This window comes from Ixodes scapularis, unplaced genomic scaffold (genome assembly GCF_016920785.2).
Source record: "Ixodes scapularis isolate PalLabHiFi unplaced genomic scaffold, ASM1692078v2 PGA_scaffold6__148_contigs__length_123643588, whole genome shotgun sequence".
Lineage (NCBI taxonomy): Eukaryota > Metazoa > Arthropoda > Arachnida > Ixodida > Ixodidae > Ixodes > Ixodes scapularis.
Window position 1 is genome coordinate 61,159,105 of NW_024609881.1, and position 17,866 is coordinate 61,176,970.

Consider the following 17,866-nt stretch of genomic DNA (forward strand, 5'->3'; position numbering starts at 1 on the left):
GTCTACTGGGCTGTGGGAAGCCCTCCGAGCATGCGGAGTTCTTCTGCGAAATGTGGTGACATCTAATGCCGCGCATGCGTCAAGGGCCCAGTGATCCACCACTAGTATTTCGCCTGGGTAACAAGCGCTGGAAAAGAGCATCAGGCCGTTCCATCGCTTCTCACTAGGGATCTGTGTTTTCGGTATTTATGTTTCTTTCAATTCGGAAGTTATTAGTCGGTGTTTTTTTTCCCCCTTTGAATCGGTGCTTTTTTGTGTCTAATTTCAATGCCGGAGAGAAATTGGTGTTTATCGAACTGTGTTGTATGTATAAGGCTGGACAAAATATGATAAATTATAACTTCATAAATTCTAATATTTTCTCTAGTAATACTGGTAAAGATAAGAGAAGGGAACGGAACAAGGAAGGTGGTTCCGATAGAAAGGAACAACCCCAAGGTCAATTCAATGCAGTTGTGTTCCGAGCCAATGATATAAAAAAAATAATAGCAGAATATATATTAATATAAATATATATATATCTTTTTTTTTTTTTTTTCAAGAGCGTGCGTGTTTGTTTTTTTCTTTAAGGAGAGGTAAAATGTACGGTTTTTCGGTTTTTACCGGCTCAGAGAAAGGCGCCTTGGGGTTAATTGTCGGTGTCTATTGGTATATACGTAAAACACGAAGCCCTATCTTATTACACAGGGCGAAAAATGGCAAACCACTGGTTTGCAGTAGATTGTGCGCATCGTTTGCTATACTGCAAAAGACTGCGCACGCTTACTAGGCCTCGTACAACCCAGTAGACAAAGATCATGGAGCGGAGAAGGCGATCATTTTCCTTAAAAGAGTAATTAAAGTTTTGTACGAATGAATTTTGACGGGATCGGTCGTCCCCATTTCTGAAATGCTGACTCACTGCCATGAGCATACGGTAGGACTCTTTAATGGCTCCGCAAAGGCCTAGGAAACCGACGATCAGGAGCAGACATCCGAGAAACATGCCCGTGCCGGCCGCTTGCCGCACGCTCTGAACGCCCAGGAGGGAGGCGTCGTTCGTCTTGCCGCTGGCCAGTGTGACTCCGGCCACGACAATGACCACCAGCCCCAGGAGCTGAGAAAAGAAGAGCACAGATTGTTCACTTTCAAGTTTAACTAGGATTGAGTACGACCGAGAGAGACCAGACCGGTTTTTAAGCCTCTTGCGACGTCTTAGGACCGGGCGCGCTGCTGCTGAGCTGGTCCCAAGGCGTAGTAAGAAACTTAAAAACCGGTCTTGTCTCTCTCGGTCGCACTCGGTTACAAGTATGTGAACGAGCCTTTAATTTCAATTCAGGGGGAAACCCTTCGTTAGATCTTTCCGATAACGCAGATATGGAATTGTGGTAAATCGGTTCGATACTTCCGATAACGGTACCGATATGATGTACGCGCAAAGGTGTCGGCGGAGAGTTGGATATGGTTATCGGAGTTATCGCCACCATCTGCTAAATCCCAGTGTTGGGTATAGTACGTCTAAAAAGTACTTGAAATAAAGTAGAAAGCAAATGAGAGGTTATGTACTTCAAGTAAAGTAGAAGGTACACCGGGCACAATGTATTTGAAGTAAAATACTATAAACATAATGTACTCTTAAAGTAAAGTACAAGTACTTTTGAACACAATCTTGCATGGTGCCCTTTCACACACCTTATAAAAATTTTTTTAAATTTTTTTAGTGGTGTGCATTGTTTTAGGGGTAATCGGGGTGCATCAGTTATTTTAGGAGATGGTGGCTAGTATTGGGATAAAGTCAAGTGGCCACAAAGTAATGTTTTTACTCTCGCTGACGAACTATCTACATAATCGACTTAAAAGGCACTTGTTTGTATCGGTCTTACGGCCTCCATTAATTCACTCGTAAAAATGACCAGATAATGACTCGTAAGACAATAGCGCCTTTTCAGATGACGGTTCGCTATATATATATATATATATATATATATATATATATATATATATATATATATATATATATATATATATATATATATATATATATATATATATATATATATATATATATATATATATATATATATATATTTACATATATATATATATATATATATATATATAATCTATATACAACACGGGCACTTCACACCATCATACGTGGTCTCCGAGGAGGATATGAACGAATATGTGTAGATGAATGGACCGTACTTAATCCAATGAATCAAAGAATCAAAGTTTCCAGGAACCCGCCGAAAGCCAAAAATTGGCGGACCGGACATCTGGGCCTCCCAATGTCCGGTCGGGTGTGCTAACCACTACACCACTCCACCTTGGCTTTCTGCATTCATGTGCACATATTCGTTCATATCCTCCTCGGAGACCACGTACGATGGTGTGAAGTGCCCGTGTTGTATACTCAATAACGAGGCTCTTGATTCTCGCAGATGATGATCATACCGTGTCTCTAAAGCTCATAAACGAAGAATACTACATGTACACGGGGCGAGACAAACAGTGGGAGGATTATTGGAGCACAAACGAGCACGTACCACGTGACACTAAGCGTCGTACCGCGTTCCACGCGGCGGCGTGTGTTTCCAGAACACCTCCGATTGGATACATTTCGTTTCTTGTGCATTATGAAGACAGGTAGGAAACGCCAGAAAGCCAAGGTGGAGTGGTGTAGTGGTTAGCACACCCGACCGGACATTGGGAGGCCCAGAGTTCAAATCCTGGATCCGCCAATTTTTGGCTTTCGGCGGGTTCCTGGAAACTTTGATTCTTTGATTCATTGGATTAAGTACGGTCCATTCATCTGCACATATTCGTTCATATCCTCCTCGGAGACCACGTACGATGGTGTGAAGTGCCCGTGTTGTATACTCAAAAACGTGGCTCTTGATTCTTGCAGATGATGATCATACCGTGTCTCTAAAGTTCATAAACAAAGAATACTACATGTACACGGGGCGAGACAAACACTGGGAGGATTTCTGGAGCACAAACGAGCACGTACCACGTGACACTAAGCGTCGTACCGCGTTCCACGCGGCGGCGTGTGTTTCCAGAACACCTCCGATTGGATACATTTCGTTGCTTGTGCATTAATAATACAGGTAGGAAACGCCAGAAAGCCAAGGTCGAGTGGTGTAGTGGTTAGCACACCCGACCGGACATTGGGAGGCCCAGAGTTCAAATCCTGGCTCCGCCAATTTTTGGCTTTCGGCGGGTTCCTGGAAACTTTGATTCTTTGATTCATTGGATTAAGTACGGTCCATTCATCTGCACATATTCGTTCATATAATCTATATATATATATGTATATATTATACTCGTATGTATATATACATATATATATATATATATGTGTATGTATATATGTATATATACATTTTTATTTTTTTTAAATTGGTGAACTTCTATTTCAGGATATAGAAGCTGTTTATAGGACTGGGAAAGCCATGGACGCGAGCGCGTGGTCCTTGCATGAGCTTAATTTCTCCGAGCGCAAGACGGCACTGTCAAGGTCAAGTCGTTCGTCCCCGTACCTTTCGGGAACTCATCGAGTCTTCCCCATTCTCCCCCATAGGACGAACTATAGAATGAGCTATAGCGGAAGATACGAAAAGCAATAGGCGGCTAAAGAAAACGCAGGAAAAGCCATAGGCAGCTATAGCACGGTGTCTAAAAAGATCCATAGAGCAAGGCATAGAGATTTCTATAGCGCACCATACAAGATGCTATAGGTGGCTAAAGGAACCATACGAAATGCTATAGGAAGCTGTAGCACGATAAGTATTGAGAACCATAGGACGAACTTTAAAATGAGCTATAGCGGACCATGCATAGAGCAGTAGGCGGCTAAGGAAGCCATAGGAAGAGCCATAGGAAGCTATAGCACGGTGTCTAAAAAGATCCGTAAACTAAGGCATGGAGATTTCTATAGCACACCATACAAGAAGCTATAGGCGGCTGAAGGAACCATAGGAAATGCTATAGGCAGCTGAAGCGCGATAGGTATAGAGAACCATAGGAAGAACTATAGAATGAGCTGTAGCGGACCATACAATAAGCAATAGGCGGCTAAAGGAACCATAGAAAAATCCATAGGCAGCTATAGCACGGTGTCTAAAAAGATCCATAGAGTAAGCCATAGGGATTTCTATAGCAGACCATACAAGGTGCTATAGGCGGCTAAAGGAACCATAGGAAATGCTATGGGCAACTGTAGCACGAAGGGTACAGAGAACCATAGGATGAGCTATAGAATGAGCTGTAGCAGACCATGCAGAGTCATACGCGGCTAAAAAGCCATACGAAAAGCCATAGGAAGCTATAACACGGTGTCTAAAAAGATCCATAGAGTAAGCCATAGAGATTTCTATAGCAGACCATACAAGGTGCTATAGGCGGCTAAAGGAACCATAGGAAATGCTATGGGCAACTGTAGCACGAAGGGTACAGAGAACCATAGGATGAGCTATAAATGAGCTGTAGCAGACCATGCAGAGTCATAGGCGGCTAAAAAGCCATACGAAAAGTCATAGGAAGCTATAACACGGTGCCTAAAAAGATCCATGGAGTAAGCCATAAAGATCTCTATAGCAGACGATACAATAAGCTATAGGCGGCTAAAGGAACCTTAGGAAATTCCATAGGCAGCTATAGCACGGTGTCTAAAAAGATCCATAATGTAAACCATAGAGATCCCTATCGAAGACCTTACAAGAGGCTATAGACGGCAAAGGGAGCCAAAAGAAATTCCATAGGCGGCTATAGCATCCATTCTAAAGAGACCCAAAGACTAAACCATACAAAGTTCGATAGCGAAATTTCCATTGAAAAAGCTATAGTCAACCTTAGGGAAGACCATAGGAGAAGCTATAGACAGACATAGAGGCGGCTATAGGTAATTGGGTCAATTTGCTATAGCCGGCTATACGAAGGATTTTCTATAGCCGACCATAGACCATTTTTGTATGGGCGGAGCTACGCACACGGATACCGCGACGAACACACCGTGCTCCGGCTCGGAGTTGGTCGCCAACCGCGCCCGCAATTCTTATCTCGGACTGTTTTCGCTCGCTTCGTGGTGCCTGGAGAACGACTCCGAACAACGGAGCTCCGGAGCGATCTTAGCTCCAGAGGGGGATTCTCGAATGGACGGTGTAGTTTCAGCATATCACGTGACGCCGTTCCTGCACACGCATGGATCCGATGCAATGTGTCACGCGCTGCGCGTGCCCACAAACCATGTTCACGTGAGCTGGAGCGTCTGCATACCCGTGCCGTACAAAAAACAATCCCACCGCGGTTGCGTGACATCAAGGTCACGCCTTTACAAGATTTCAAATCTATACATCTGGTTTTTCGACCGTGTTTTTTCTTTTATAAGGAGATATACCTACGTATGGATTTAGTAAAATAAAAAAAAAAAGACGAACCAAAAGGTAAAAAAAGCAGACAGCTTTTTTTTTACTTTACGTTTTGAAGATGTTACACCTAAATCTTACGCCAGCTTGTGCGCAACAACCCTGCCGTGTTGTACGGTGTCACACAACGAAATCGTAGCGGCAACGTGAGACGGAGGTGACAACATGGAAACGACTAATTCATGTACAACGCAAAAAGAAAAAAAAATGCAACGAGCATGTTGATAAAGTAGGGACGAACAATTTATTTACTGTTTTTTTTTTCTTTAACGTGGTGTTTCTGCCTGATATTGATATCGCATTATGTAAACAATGTTTTCCGCATTGCTGCAGTTTTTTTTAGTTTTCTTATTTTCAAATGTTTGTTAAGAACCATATCGCTGTTACTATACTGACAGCCTTCACCAGTAGTAAGGGGAATACGCAACCTGTAAGTTATCAACAGTATATGTTACTTTGTGTTGAATGAAACCCTTTCCTTCCTGAAGGAACGAAGGAACGCCACCATTCCTTTTTACATCGGTGGAACTCGAACGGAAACTCGTTAAGTTGTTGAGGAAACGGGAGGAGGAAGAGCGGCGTTCTTTTCTTTCTGTTTATATATTTGAATTTTCATCGCAATTTAGTAGACGTTTGGGCTTTTTATTATTGACTATTTCAACCTTCGACTTTGAGGAATATGAAAGTGTCAAAGAGATTGTCAAAAAACAAAGAATCGGAACAAATGTGATCATGGCGACACGACACGCATAGTTCAATTAAATTCAATTTAGTTCATTTATTTAGTCCCATTGATGTAGATATTCCAACTTTCTCGCTTTATTTTATCTACTAGTGCAATATTCAACTAAAATACGCAATGCATAGCTTATGCAAAAACATGTTCCAGTCCTAGAGAAGTAGCGGGAACGCGTTTCCTTTCGAATCCCTGGAACTTGTAACGGGAACTCGTTCCAAAATCAAGAGGGAACGAGGAACGTGCTTTTGTTCCTGTTTCGAAAGGACGTGCATCACACCGATTGTTGTGACTCGACCGCTGTTCAGGTGGACCAGCCAGGGAGTTCAGTTTCCGCAGAAAACGGGGACAGATAATCACGGCGAACCGTTCAAGCATGGCGGCGATCGATGAAGCTCAGAATACGATTAGGTCCGAGATATGATGTTCGCAGCGAGAACCGAGCAAGTGAAACATCTTCCCGCGCACATCGCACTGATATGGTCTAATCGTATTCAGAGCTCCGTCATTCGCTCCGACCTTTCTATAGTGCGCAGTGATTAGCTGATTGCGTTTTCTGCAGAAAAGGTGAACTTGGTTTTTTTTCGAAGTAATCTATGTCAACGAGCTGAGTCGAAAGCCGTTGACATCGATCAATCTGTTTTAGTCTCCGGGGCTCTCTTATAGGCACACCATAAAATGACACCGCCTTAATACGCACTAACGTGGTGGTACCTGGAACGCGACTCCGACCGGTGACTTTACCGCGTTCAAAAAAGCGGTCCCTCTATATCCGCACGACGACGTAGAAGCAGTCTTGTACGTGTTACTCAAAAAGTTAACCGATTACAATTACTTTATTAAAAAATGTAATTGATTACAGTAATTAATTACTGCATCACAAAAGTAGTTGGAAATTACCAGAAATTAATAGATTACTTTTCACGTTGCTACTTTAACTTTTTGTTAACAAATCAAAAATGCATACACATGTTCAAGGGGGTTACATATAGTTCCGTTTCGTCCATTGCTAATGAAATTTCACACTTCCTTTATTAATAGAGATAGACATTGCAAGAAAGAGAGAGGGAGATAGAGAGAGAGAGAGAGAGAGGAAGGGATAAATAAACAGCCACACGCTAGACTAGTTTTTTTTTCTTTCGTTATTGTACTCAGATTGCAGCACAAGGTGCTATGTCATAAAATACACTTTTTGCCCAACCACTTGTGGGCGAACTATAGTTCCTTCATATTTTTGATCTCATTAAACAAGTGAGCCCACTCTGGCGAAGACTCTGGGGTCCTACAGTACACCGTCTGGACCTCGCTGACAACCTCGATGAAATGTTTATGCGCCGATTTAATTCCGGGGTCAGCATGTCGGAATTCCATTCTGGTTTTACATATACAAAACAAGCCAAGGACAATGAAAAGGACGTAAGGCGACGACTCACTCTCTTCAACCGGCAAGTATCGAATAGTGGACGAGGACAACAAACAATATTTTTTCAAGGTCCTTTGTAGGATGCCTCCAAAAAGCACGGCGTCCCAACAGTAAATAAAGAAATGGTCGATACTTTACGGTGTCTTACACAAGAGGAAATCCACGGACCCCGGGACGAAAATACCTCTGTCTCTGAGCCAGGGTTTGACCGGCAATTTCTCGCTATGTAACTTAAAGAAAAGGGACTTGACTGCCGGTGGGACGCACATCCGTTTCACACGACGGAGCACGTCTTGCTCGGGACACTGGCTATACAGTGAGCGGTAGAATGGAGCAGGATAAAGTATGTCAATCAGATCCTGCCTTAGTTTCTCTTTCGTGACTTTACCAAGGTATTCCATGGAAGACCGGGCTTGTAAAAATAACACCGCATCTTGGACCACTCTTAAAAACCCTGAAAGGACAGCGGTTTCGGTGCATTTGCTTGTAACCTACACTGTGGTGAAGGAGTTCGCCAGTCTCATCTGGATTATGGTTCGGAAAAGCTTATCCCTCTTCATCCTCTCCCACCCGGACTTCCAGATGAAAGTGGCGAACCCCCTGTGAAATTTCTGGATGTTCATCCTAGAACATGTTAAAACCTGCATAATATACCATAGCTTGGCGATCAAAAAAATATCGCAGACTGTGGCACGCGCAAATATGGACAGGTTTCGATTAACCCGGGTGTCCGCTTTCACCTTTAAACGAATCCCGCCCAGTACCCCGTGGTACCCGTGTAGTTCTCCAATGGCAACCCCAAGGTACTTGCATGCTGCTTCTTCCCAATTAATGCCTGCAAAATATCGAAGCTTAAAGTCCCACCTGCCATGCCACACTCCGCAACATTTCCCCCAGTTCACCGCGGCTCCCGTAGCGTTACAAAATTCTTTGGTGAGCATAACAATTTTCATGACGCTCTCTTCGTCACTACAAAAAACGGCAACATCATCAGCGTACGCAGACACTTTAACCTCGACGTTATTTAAAACAAACCCTCGGATATTCCTGTTAGCGATTACACTCAGACAAAAAGTGAAAGCCGTTTACAACTCCCTGTAACACCGAATTAGAGCACAGCTCTTGAGGAGGAGGAGGGAAGGGTACGAGGGGGGGGGGGGTTGAAGTGACCTGGGGGGTCACGTGATCTTGGGGGGTCACGTGACGATGCCGATGATGTCATCAGTGACGTCACTGATGACGTCATCAGTGATGATGACGATGACGATGCGGATGCCGGTGAGGTCATCAGTAACATCACTGATGACGTCATCCGTGATGATGACGATGACGATACGGATGCCGGTGGCGTCATCAGTAACGTCACTGATGACGTCATCAGTGATGATGACGATGACGATGCGGATGCCGGTGAGGTCATCAGTGACGTCACTGGTGACCTCATCAGTGATGATGACGATGACGATGCGGATTCCGGTGACGTCATCAGTGACGATGACGTCATCGGGGAGGTCACGTGACCTCGGCGGGGGGGTCACGTGACTCTGGGGGGTGGTCACGTGACCTCGGGGAATGTGACATGACTTCGGGGGGAGGGGGTCACGTGACTTTGGGTGTCACGTGACCTTGGGGGTCACGTGATCCTGGGGGAGGGGTCACGTGACCTTGGGGTGACCTTGGGATGACATTGGGGGTCGCGTGGCCTTAGGGTGACCTTGGTTACGCCGACGCCGACGCCGCTCAAGCCGGGAACAGGCCCCTAAGAGGTGCGCTCTAAAAGGCTCCAGGTGCAAGGCAAACAATAAAGGTGGAAGTACACAGCCCTGTCTGACGGACGAAAGTGCCGGGATTTTCTTAGAAACATTATTATTTATAACAAGCCTGGTGGTGCAGCCCTTGTACGCCAATTCCACTCCCTTTTGAATCAGTTCACCTACGTTAACAAACGATAAAATACTCTTTACGACATCGTGCCTGACTTTGTCAAAAGGTTTTTCGATATCTAATTCAACCATTGCTACTCTACCCCTACCCACAGTTTCAAAAATACTTCTCGCTACATGAATATTAGTTTGAATAGACATTCCTCTTATCCCCCATGTTTGATGATCCCCGATGAGCGTTCCAATAACACTCTGAAGCCTGCACGTTATGATTCTCGTGAAGATGTTATAATCTATATTACATAGCGTAATGGGCCTGTACCCCGTGACACTAAGTTCTTTTAACTTTCTCCTCTGACTGCGGAATCAAGACGGTATGGGCTTCCGCAAATGAAAGTGGTAAACAGTGGTTTTCATATGATTCGTTAAATACGCTTAACAGCACTGGGCTAATGGCTTCTTTAAAGGTCTGATGAAATTCCGCACAAAGCCCATCAGGTCCGGGAGTTTTTTTTCTCGCTAACGAATCTATGGCTCGCCGAGTAACTCTTGAGGTGATCTCCCCCTCGAGCCAAATTTGTACTTCCTCGTCCAACTTCTTCATAACTGACAAGAACTCATTAAATTTAGAATATCCTACCGGGGTCGGTTTTTCCCCAAAAAGTTGCTCGAAGTGGTCAACAAAAGCATCTCCGATTGTATTTTTGTCCTTACTGACTTTCCCTTTATACTATATTTCCTTAATCTCTCGTGTCAAGGCGTACTTCTTTTCCTCAGCCAGAGCTCGCTTCGTTGGCATCTCCCCCAGCAAAAACTTCTCCACCCGAGCGCGGACGACAGCCCCTTTATATCTCTCGAGGTACATTTTTTCCAGCTCTAGGATTTGGGATGTCCTCGCTACTTGAGCCGGGTCGTTCACACTCCCCTTGACAGAGTGCCTCCTGGTCTTATCTGAACTGTCCTTCACGGGCTCGACTCTGAGATCTGATATTGCTTGCTCTTTGAATCGCAGCTAACTTTACGTCTCGCTTAAGCTCTTCCCGAGCTGCGCTTATAAAATATATTTTTTTCGGTGATAGCCCGCAAGAGTTCGCTAACTGCAGCAACGAAAGGTTCTTCATTTAAAAGCGACCGGTTTAATGTGCAAAGCTTCCAGTTAAATTGATTTTTACTTTCTTTCCTTTCAATTTGAACACTTACAAGGCAATGATCGGTAAAGAAGATTGGCCGCACATGGTACCTATGCGCTTGTTTAAGTGCGTCTGGTGAAACGTAGATGCGGTCTAGCCGGGCGTGCGAAGTATTTTGAAATTGAGGAAAAGTGACTCCCTCCCTTCCAGCGTATACGGCTCCCAAATCCTCGAGCGCACACTCACCAACAATTCTTTTTGAAAAGCTTGCACTGCTGTCACTGAACGGTGTCAGCGAAGACCTGTCGGTCTCTTCAGATAAGAAGTTCCCCATCAAAACAACAATCCCGTCACATTCCACGTACTTGCGCAAAAACTGAAAAAAAAAATTCCCTATCTCTCGCGTTGTTGGGTACATAGACGGAAATGACTCGTCACTGCACTCCTGACAGCACAAAATCACAAGAAATGAAACGACCACATGCCTCTATAACTACCTGCACACTTTCAAGCCGCATCGGCGGCTCTGAGGCGAGAGCGCCAGCGTACGGATCCCCATGTGGCGGGTTCGAATCCCGGCCGAGGTGCCCGCAATCTGACGGAGGCTTATTGTGATGAAGGCGCCGTGTAACCGAGCTTTCGGTTGCACGTCAAAAGATCCCCTAGTGGTCAAAATTAATCCCCAGTCCTCCGGTGGGGTGTGCCAGATGCCCGTCGTTGGTTTGGCACGTAAAACTCCCAAATTTGATTCGCACACTTTCAAAATTCACGGCCTTCTTTAAAAAGAGAAAACACCCCCCTGACCGCCCCACAGCATGACTTACAGCTATTTCGCATCTCCTAAGATAAAGATTGAGCGCTCTCTCGATGTTATCGTCTGTCTGCATTTTGGTTTCTTGTGCCGCAAAAACGTCCGGTTGCTCGTCCTCTACTAGTCGTTTAGCTGGTATTGCTTTCCGACGAGGATAACCCTCGGACGTTTAAAGTGGCGAATCTAAGAGCCATTGCGGTGACACTACAGACAGACGGCAACGCTACAACACAAAAAACCGCCAAGTCAAATCGCTATATGATGACGAAAATACAACTCTTACTTGAAATCCACCTAAACAGTATGGCTCAGGTTCAGTGGCTACAGTTTCTTTACTGTGGGATCTTTGACGCGTGGCCCTCCTGTGGTCCCTGAGTGGCGGCATAGCGCCGGCCTTTCTTGAATGTCCCCGTCTGCCACCTGTGGAGCGCCGACTCCTGCAGGTTTCCAGGTGGACCCGGGTCCTGGGTTGGTGTTGGTTCCAGGGGACGCTTGGCAGAACCACTCATAGCGTCCATCTCGCCGTCCTCCGGGTCGTCTTGCCCTTGGCTGGCAGCCAGGGTCGGCTTGCGGAGGGCGTAGTCGTGCTCACAGTCATTTTCCTGAAGGGCCGGGCCGCGTGCGACGTCGTTGTCCCCTGGCTTGGGGACGTCTGTGTCGCCTCCTGGAGCCCCACCGTGGCCGAGACCTCGGTTGGTGGGGCGTCTGCGAGGGTCTCAGCCCGCCCCTGAGGTTGACCGCCCTCCATTTTCCCCCTGCCGCCTCCTCAGCTTCATCTTGTTCCATGATGAGCTCTGAGGTGTCGTCTGCAGTGCCGTTGTCGGTCACGTCTGCGTATTTCTTGCTGCAGTCGTCCCGTAGGTGGTCGAGGCGCCGGCAGCTGTCGCATCGTGGCACAGGGCACTCTACGGATATGGCCAGTTCGACGGCACCTAAGGCAGAGCGGGGCTCTATCCGGGGCCAGCACCAGAGCCGTACATCCTGGGAGCCGGAGTTGGTGCGGCAGCTTCTCGAACGTGACGCCTGCCTTTAGGGTTAGCCTAACGACTCTTTCTGTCGACTAGACGCCCTCGAAACCCTCGATGCGCCAGGCTTCTCTGCCGACGTCCTCCCCCTTTCCGTACGGTTCCAGGTTCTTTTTCACAGCGTCGTCAGGCAGGTGGAAGGGCAACCAGTGCAGCTTCAGCCTCACCTCAGATATCTCCGGGTCGATGACGACGCAGCGCTTTCCTTCGATTTCATAGGTTGCGGCGCTCAACAGCTTTTGCTTGGTCAACGACGTCTTTAGGGTCACCATCCACACGTGGTTCATTTGGTGTGAACCATACGCGGCGATTTCACCTAGCACCCCGACTTTCTCGAGTCCTTTTTTAAAATCCTGGATGCGTTAAGGCCGAGCTGTTATGTCCGCGTGTAGGAAGACTGAATTGAAGGCGTGAACACCCGTTGGCAGGGGAGGCAGAACGATCCTTTAGCCTTCGTTCAATGATACAGCAGATCCGCGGCTATCAGTAGCCGTTGTTAACGCTCCGACCGAGCTCATATCGATACGTTCGTTCGCTTCAAAAACCAAACGACGAATCCCCCGCTAGACTAGTAGAAATCATAGATAAGATAACCTTCTGTTCTTAGCACGTCTATACACGCACGCGCTTCTTAATTCTGCAAGATGGAAAATCGGGAGGAGGGGGAGGGGGGGGGGGCGCAGGTGAGGGGGAGGAGGGTTCTTTGTCATGCCGAGATGAGATCAGTGCAGAACACGACCGTCTAGGCCGTGGCAAACCGGGATCCTAACATCCCCTACACAGGAAACGAGGCACTCTCGAGAGCTCGACACACAAGACGTCGCTGAGCGCACTCTAATCCTTCTGGTATCTTGGTATATTTTAGTTGTTTAAGGGTAAAAAAAAGTTTCCAACATTGGTGCAACGTGGACGTGTGACGTATGGCAGAGCGCTTTTTTACGTAAAACAACTAAACCAAATAATTTTTGTACTTTCGGAAACATATAACTGATTACTTGTAATTGATTAAAGAATAATAGTAATTGAACTAACGAGAACATTACCGCAGAAAAAAGTAACTCAAGCGTCAAAAAAGTTACAATAAAATGTATTCGTTTACAAGTAATCAGTTACTTGTAACTCGTTACGTACAAGTCTGCGTAGAAGTGTCACGCTCGCGATCCTGTTGGCGTCCCAACAGCTGTAGTGAACGTGGCAGACGCCTGTTCCGCTGCAGTTCGTTCTCCAGTGTGGCAGTCCACGGAAGCTCCGACAGCCAGAAGTTGGGACGCTGTGACAACAGCCACATTCACGTTTGGCCGTGCATTTTGCCGAAATCCTTACGACCAACCACCAGGATCGCGACATCCGACGGCATGACGCTCCGTCTTCTGTGACGCCATTTGTTGCCCCTTCGGGACCCCTTTCAATGTATGGTTGGTATGGGATGCTAAACCCACAACAGAGGGAGACGCTCGCTCCAGGCACCGTAGTATTTGTTTAGAGATAACTTCAAAGCATGGAGGTAGGAAGCTTCTGTAGGCTTTGTGACGCCACCTGACCGGGGGTGATCAAAAAACTGTGGTTTTGGTCATCGTTGAGGCCGTGTCCCTCTACAGTCCTGGCTTTGCCTCTGGTGGCGTCATGTCGCCTCAAGAAGTTTCCTACCTCCATCCTTCGAGTAGGTTTCAAAATGTGAAGAGTCGAGCAAAATACAGACCCTAGAAGTGCAACTCGACATAGACCGCAAGGTTGCAGCGTTGTGCGTCAACATCAATACGACGCATTTACTCCAAGATATTTAGTAGGCCTACAAATTTCCCGTAGGACACCTGGGTGGGGGATTGCGATGCAGTTTGCGGTATGACTCTGGGCATGACGCATCAAGCGATTCCGGTATACTCACTGTCACACCGCAGACTTTTTGTTTCAGGCCTAAACCATGTTACCTCTGCAGACTGCAGCGATTGGCTGTCCCAGGAACACAGGGACAAAGTAAATACACTGGCTTTTTGTTTAACGTCCAGAAAAGATTTTTTAGAAGCACTGACAGCCTACGAAGGGCAGGACATGACGGGGAACTTCTTACCGCCCCACAGAGAATCATATCGATATTGAAGGACGTCGAAGAACAAACCACGAAGCAAGAATCTTGAGTGGCTAAAGATTTTGTCAAATTTACTAAAGAAATTTGAACTCGACTTGTTTTGGCTGATTGGACGACCTGCTAGCCAGCCGTAAGGCAGCAAAGCTTTGTATACTCCACCCTCTGACGTAAAGTTGGTGCGGAGGCGCTGCTGTGGGCACTGCGCATGCGCAGACGCTTCACCTAAGGCAGAACTGATTTCTGTGAGCACGAGCAGTGCCCACACACTGGGTGCACGCCTACGCTGCCTCGTTTGTACACATCGTGTTGATGTATACAACCAGGCTCGTCAAGCGAAAAGAGACATCCGTCTTCCGCCAAATTGACCGAATACCAATATCAGTGTGGCATCACCGGAAAATTTGACAGCAGTCAGATGTCGGTCGTCTCCTCGCAGACATGCGTAGACAGTGCTTAAACGTTCTCGGTAGGGGCCTACTGATATGCTACCGTGCACACCAAGAGGATTCCAAGTGTTACTTCCCCACACAGGCAACAAGATAACGGGTCGCTGTCTCAGGTTGGCCGCAGTAGCCGGAAGCTTAACACGCTCTGGGCGTTTCCATTTTCATTTCGACCATGCATGCAATTACACCTTTCTTTATCTATGCTATCCGCACCGTAATAATATGCGTCGCGGTCGAACGTTTATGGCCGAAAACAACGTCATTCATCTTCAAATTTGTCGCATTATTACACCAGTACACGAGGACATTTTGGTCAGTACAGCACGTCCACTGACTGAGCTGCTTCATTAAACTCGAGCCTTGCTTGACTCGCTTTTGGCACAGATGGAATTCTGTGGTCTAAATTGTTGAAGCTTCTGAGAGTTTTCGTTCTCGGCTGTTGGGACTACGGCGTGGGTCTCACGGGCTCAAATTGAAACCGGCAAGGCCACAGAGGCCCGTGGTGGACTGCCTAGAGTAACAGACAGCAACGCAGGGTGCGGCGAGCCTCGAGCATGTTGCTCCGCAGCGAATGAGAGAGCAGCATCAGTAGATAAGAACGCCGAAGAACCAATCCCAAGGCAGGAAGCCTCAACACAACAAGTCACGCCCTCTTAACTTGTCAGTGACTAGAGGAGCAGAGGCTCGCTACCTACAGGCAGCGCCTTTTAACAAACGCAAGGCATCGACGAAAACAAGTAACAAATTAGTCGTTAGTTGTTTAGACAGCGGGCGATTCGCTTGCCAGAGCATTACGGCAATGTTACCCAGTGTTGATAAGAAATTTGCCGGTGCAATACGACTGCTCAAGCCTTGGATGCATCACGCCATCACGCATTACATAGTGATACGCAACCGCAGGCCGGTGCAATGCTCATCTAGATCGAAACGGGCAGGGGTGGGGATCGACCCCACGGGATCTCTAGGTAAAGGCATCGACAAGAAAACGCGACCGACGCTCACCCAGACGATGACGTTGGCGATGATGAAAACGTACATGAGACATGTCTCGCCGCACGAAATTCCTTTGATTTCATATTTCGGGCTGGGACACACAGAGTAAGACAAGGCTGTGGACCCGAGGGCCGAGGGCGGGTTGTCACAGCCGCCGGTCTGTCCCTCCTTGGCTGCGGACATTTCCTCTGGACTACCTGCTCTCCAGGTGTGCCCGGGTGTTTCGCAGCGGAGGGAGGCATCTGCTTATCGCGGCACTCACTTATCGTAGGCGTCTGTTGGGGCTGGAATTTGCCCGCGAGTGCTATAGGTGCGCAAAGAAACGTTCTGGGCCTATCGTCTGCCCTATCAAACAAGCAGTTTTTTGTACACGAACCCCACGTAGGGGATCGTCCTCTGGCCTTCGGCTTTGTTGTGCGGGCGACGCGGAAACACGTACTGTATTGACTCTGAACGCTGGTTGACTGATGGTCGGAGAACAAACTCTGGACGCATGGGTTTGAAAGGCGTCTTTGGTTTTTTGTCACAACAGGCATGGTGTCCGCAGCAGATATCATGTCTGCGGACACGCCTCGGACAGTTTCTGCAGGCTGCTCTTTTGTGTGATGCATTAGCCGTGTGACCCCCGCTTTATGTTTGTCGTGAGAATGAAACGAAACCCTTCGAAGCATTAACGTTCCAGCTCGCAATCTCGGTTCTGTGCCTGCGTGCCCATTGGGCTTGCCCTGGTTCGCCGATTCTTTAAAGGGGGTTCGTTCTGAAGATTCTTTTTAAACTTCCAGTAAAACAGAAGCCTTAGTTTGGCGCCGTTGTGTGGTATTCTAAGTGTTCAAAATCGTAATTTAAGGAAACTTTTTTTTTTCTGTGCGCACGTTTTGAATTTTAGTTTACTGCTGTCGGATCGAAAATGTACTGCTTATGAAGATTTCAAACTATGTAATGTGATAACTTTTTATAACGATTCTTCCTGTGGTGTCCTAGAAGGACTGAGAGTAAATAAATGAATAAATGATTAAATAAATTTAAACTGTCTACGTTTGTTTGGCGGTTACGAACGATACTACGACGAGGTATATTGAATAATATGAAACGAAGAGGAGGTATTGACATAACCAGAATGCCCGGAAACAGCTAATAATGGCAGTGGAGGCTTTGCTGAAGCTTTTACTGTTCTTTTGACGCTTCTGTATACGATGATTATACTAGGTTATGCCATTTTGAGATATTTTGCTATTTCGTCTGCTGCATCAGGATATATTTTATGATTTGATGTCGGTTGTATTTGCACGTTCAACCATTTCCAGGAGCCTAGTATAGCATGTAGTTGCGCGTGGCGTGTTTTATCCCATTCCCAAATTTTCTCGGATACGGCTGGTAGAAATTTGAAATAACCGGAATCCTTAGTTTAGAAGATGTCTCTTGCAATCAAAAACCAGGCAACATTTGCACCACCGGCCGAAAGCGTCACCTCAATGATCCCCACTATCTCCCTAAGGTCAGATAACTGTTCCGAGCTGCAGCTTGCTATATTTATCGTAAGCTGTAGATGTTTGGCTTTGCAATCTGCACTTTTCGATCCGCTATTGCGGTGCGCGCTGTGGGAACGGGTAAATGGACAAAACGGAAACGAAAACGTGAGGCTGGGGTGTTGAGTTTTGAAGCGTCACTATGAAAAAACGCACAAACATCGCAACAACACGGACAGACCAAAACAAGACATACAAGAAAAAGCGCTGTTTGTCTGTCTCCTTTTGCTCTGCTCGTGTCGTGCGCTGTTTTTACTTTTAATTGAGCCAACTAGCCCAATCGTCTGCGTTACGAAAAACAAAGCGGACAATAGGGGACAGGCAGACTTGGACGTAGTTCTAGTATACTGTACTCAAACTACTGTGGTTTAACTACTTTTCCGAGTAACTTGGTAA

At 46.6% G+C, this 17,866-nt stretch overlaps 1 protein-coding gene across 1 annotated transcript in view; it reads right to left on the reverse strand.

The window, feature by feature from the left end:
* Positions 1-16,127, reverse strand: part of LOC120844580 (23 kDa integral membrane protein-like) — a 29,366-nt gene extending 13,239 nt beyond the window's left edge. The window contains exons 1-2 of the mRNA XM_040216432.3: positions 15,954-16,127; positions 902-1,096 (exon numbers count right to left, since the gene is read on the reverse strand). Coding sequence (XP_040072366.2) covers positions 902-1,096; positions 15,954-16,127 — 369 coding nt within the window. The remainder of the gene's footprint in view (positions 1-901; positions 1,097-15,953) is intronic.
* Positions 16,128-17,866: the final 1,739 nt, after the last annotated feature.